Consider the following 3,761-nt stretch of genomic DNA (forward strand, 5'->3'; position numbering starts at 1 on the left):
TCCCACCCGTCGCCACCCAGGTCCGGGTGCTCCAGGTTTTTTTTCTCCATTTAACCTCAACATTAGGCTGTTAGAATAAGTAATTGTATTTTGTTTATTTATATAATTTATTTAATTTATATTTGTTTACGTCCCAGTGGTACCCTGGTTAGGCTCAGTCAATATTGTAAAAAAAAAGTGAAATTGTTTAATATATGTGTAATGAAAAAAGGAGAAATGTCTGAGTAGAGTCTTGTCTATGTGGGGGTGAGATGACGACGGGCTAGTCCACAGAACATGGGGGCTGCCAGGGAGTACAGGGCCCAAGGTAGGGTGGGTAGATCCTAGTTAATATACCAGCTAATTGTTAATTCCATAGTCCATCTTCCCGTCCGAGTGTAATGTTTTTTGTATAATTTTTGGTTACCCGATTAATCCATCCACCGAGGTCGAATCCATTCCTGAGCCATGCGAGTTAGACGGTGATCGATGATGGATTGCAGAAGAGAAATAATCGGATTATAACAAATGGCGCCCAATTAAAAAAATAAAAATTTAAACAAAGAAACAAACGGAAGAGTATAACAAATTAAATGTCCCAAGTACTGCTAGCATTAAGAAGGCATAGCTTAGTCTGGTTCTGAAAAAGAAAGAAGAGAAACAGATCCTTTTTAATATTGAAGTAGCACGATATAAGACCAGATACTTATCTAAGACCAGAATCAGCATAGAAGCAATTCAGCCGTGAACCGTGGAGATTTCAAAGAAGAGATCACATAGATGTCCGGCCTGAAATGATTTATTGAAATGGTAAAGGTCAATAGTACGGAATGATGAGTACAGAGGAAATTAAAATCAAGCAAATAGGATCAAGTTCAGGGGATTAAAGTTCTGGAATCATCTCACCTCCATTAACAAAGAATAAATAAAAAGAAAAAGAAAAAAAAGAAACAATCAAAGCATAGAACAAATAGAAAGGAATGTCAGTAGAAGAAAGAGATAGGATATCAAAAATCAGAAAATTTAGAAGAAGCTCGGAATACTTAAAGAATAGAGGAACAGAGGTAATGGGTCCGCCAATAACTCGATCCCAATCAGAAAACCGTGCAGACTCACGAATTTCAAACGTTTCACCGCCGACAGACTTCAACAAGTCAACAGACCGAAAGATCAACGAAGAGGATGGTGCCGTAGGGGGCAGCGGGGCAATCCCAAAACATAATATGGGAACAAGAATGATTCACCAGGCACCAGAAGGTGGATCATATATGGGACCGGAAAACCCACGGTCAGCCCTACCGACGGAAATCACATCGGCTATAAATCTAGCTGTAGCACAGGCGGAAGAGACGTACCGAGCGACAATGTCAGCAGAGAACTCTCGATTGCAATCACAAATTCGCCAAGAGATGCTAGATTTTATGAAGCAGATTCGGGAGGCGGTTCAAGGAGCGCCTCAGCAATCCACCACGATGAGATCCACCAATGTCCAAGGAGAGAGGGCTTCAATCCATCCTACAGAAGCCATAGACCAACGAGTATTGGAGCGACAGCAACGTGAGAATCTGGAAAGTCGTCCACCATAACAATCTTCCTGGCATTGGCCTGAAGATACGAGGCAACAATCTTGAGTGCCAATAACAACGGAACAGCGTCCCGAAATGGTACATCCGAGAAGATGGGGTCTGGTTTTTGATGGAGGATCAAAAGGAATGCCAGTAAATGAATTTATATTTCGTCTGGAGCACTTACAGACGGTGTACCAAGTAAGTTGGGGCGAAGTACTGCAAGATTTCCACTGCTTGGTAGAAGGGCAGGCCAAGGACTGGTACTGGATGCACGTACGCTCGGCAGGACCAGCAGATTGGCCAAATATGAAGCACGCACTGCAGCAGAGATTCCAGACGCAACGATCAAACTTTGAGCGGGAACGTGAGTTGAGAGAGAGGCGACAAAGGACAGGAGAAAGCGTGGATGAATACCTCCAAGCGATGTTTAGCCTCCGATCACGCTTAGAAAGCAACTCCTCGGACCATGACCTGATCAAAGACAGTATATCAAAAATTATTTATAAATAAAAAACCTGGAGAAGTTACGAGAGGAATGTCATGAGGCGGAGAGACTCTTAGCAACTAGATGGTCTCGTGCAGCGGGAGTAGCGGAGCCGCATAGAGTGCAGAGGGATCGGCATCAACTACATGAAGCGGTTTTGGCCGAAACCGAAGGTCATGAAGTGGAGTTTGTTGAAGCGGTGTATAAGCCACGCGAATGCAGCAAGGATCGGCCAGAACTCGCCTGTTGGAACTGTGCGGAGAAGGGCCATACATTTTGGGAGTGCAAGAGTGTAGTTCGCAAGATATTCTGCTACAAATGCGGACTACCAGGAGTAGTGTTACCCAAATGCCCCAAATGCCAGGCGGGAAACGCAATGCGGAGCAAAACAAAGGAGGAGTTGCGCTCAATGCCGCGGAAGAACGAGTGAAAACATCCAAAAATTACACGTTAGAAATAGATATTATTAATAGATTAAGGCCAATATATAATAAATTAGAATATAAACAATCTAACCTACCCATATCAGCATATTCTTACCAGCAATTTAGTGAAAAACGGAACCCATTTGGATTGGTAGAAGGAACCAATAGGAAAAAGGCCATATCTAACCGAGTCAAGCGTGTGAGAGAGCGGTACAGACAACGAAGAACAAAACGCCAAGAGGTTTGTTCGGCCTTAGAAGCAGTGCCAAGGCAAAAGGAGAATCAGGCATTCGCTACGGTAAAGATGCAATAGTTTCACGTAGAAGGTCTGCTAGACACGGGAGCTTCAGTGAGTTTCCTGGGCGACGGATGTGAAGAGCTGGTGAATAAACTGGAATTAAAAAGAAAAACATCTTACTCGAAAGTTCAAACGGCAGGAGGAGTGAATCATGCTATAACGGGAAAGGTGGATGTGCATATTACGTATCGAGGTAGAATACAAGAAATGACGCTGTACCTGTGCCCGTCACTGCGTCAAAGGCATAGATTTCTGCCGCAAATTCGAGCTCGCACCTGATCTCTTGGGAGTAGAGGAGTTGTCCATCGAGGATGAGGAGTTTAATTCCAAAAGGAGCCGGTGGAACCACATGTCCTCAACGAGACGCAACAAGAGGTCCTGGCAGAAGTCTGTGAGAAGTTTCAGGCGGACTCGGACGTACCACATTAGAAGAGCACACGATCCAACTGCTGGATACAGTGCCAGTGAAAGAGAGATTCTATCCAGTATCACCACCAAAGCAGAAGTTGTTGTTCCAAGAGGTCGACGAAATGCTCAAATTGGGAGTGATCGAACTGAGCGAAAGCCCGTGGAACAATAGGGTAACATTGGTGCAGAAACCTGGGAAAAATAGACTTTGTTTAGATGCACGGAAATTGAATAAAGTAACAATCAAAGATGCTTACCCGTTGCAAAATATTGAGTCCATTCTGAGCCGGGTGGAGGATACGATCTTCATTAGTAGTGTTGACCTAAGGCACGCGTTCTGGCAGGTAGAGTTGGAGGTGGAAAGTCGGAAATACACGGCGTTTACCATCCCGGGACGCCCGCTGTATCAGTTCCGCAGAATGCCTTTCGGGCTTTGCAATGCGGCGCAGCGCTTGTTCCGACTCATGGATAAGGTCATCCCCCAAGGCTTGAGAAGCCACGTACACGTATATCTGGATGATCTTCTGATTATATCCCGCACATTTGAAGAGCACATGAAGCATCTGGAGGCAGTAGCTGAATGTTTGAAGAAGGCCAAT

General features: G+C 44.5%; 1 protein-coding gene across 1 annotated transcript; it reads right to left on the minus strand.

Annotated features, from left to right (window-relative positions):
• Nucleotides 1–1,440: 1,440 nt before the first annotated feature.
• Nucleotides 1,441–3,062, minus strand: LOC124461820. Its single transcript, XM_047013278.1, has 4 exons — nucleotides 2,974–3,062; nucleotides 2,572–2,847; nucleotides 1,732–2,018; nucleotides 1,441–1,664 (listed from the first exon to the last, which is right to left on the minus strand). Exons 2-4 carry the CDS (start codon nucleotides 2,634–2,636, stop codon nucleotides 1,495–1,497), a joined length of 522 nt encoding a protein of 173 aa, XP_046869234.1. The 5' UTR covers nucleotides 2,637–2,847; nucleotides 2,974–3,062; the 3' UTR covers nucleotides 1,441–1,494.
• Between the last annotated feature and the right edge of the window lie 699 nt (nucleotides 3,063–3,761).

Source organism: Drosophila willistoni, unplaced genomic scaffold, assembly GCF_018902025.1.
Source record: "Drosophila willistoni isolate 14030-0811.24 unplaced genomic scaffold, UCI_dwil_1.1 Seg665, whole genome shotgun sequence".
NCBI classification, from domain to species: Eukaryota; Metazoa; Arthropoda; class Insecta; order Diptera; family Drosophilidae; genus Drosophila; species Drosophila willistoni.

Bases quoted from the DNA above. Each gene is read 5' to 3' on its own strand.
- LOC124461820 (XM_047013278.1), bottom strand. From the start codon at position 2,636: ATGGCCTTTTTCCTATTGGTTCCTTCTACCAATCCAAATGGGTTCCGT. The intron at 2,019-2,571 runs GTAAGAATATGC...GTCTTTGATCAG, and splicing joins CGTTTTTCACTAAATTGCTG to GTCATGGTCCGAGGAGTTGC. The intron at 1,665-1,731 runs GTAAGTGCTCCA...ATCAAAAACCAG, and splicing joins ACTTACTTGGTACACCGTCT to ACCCCATCTTCTCGGATGTA.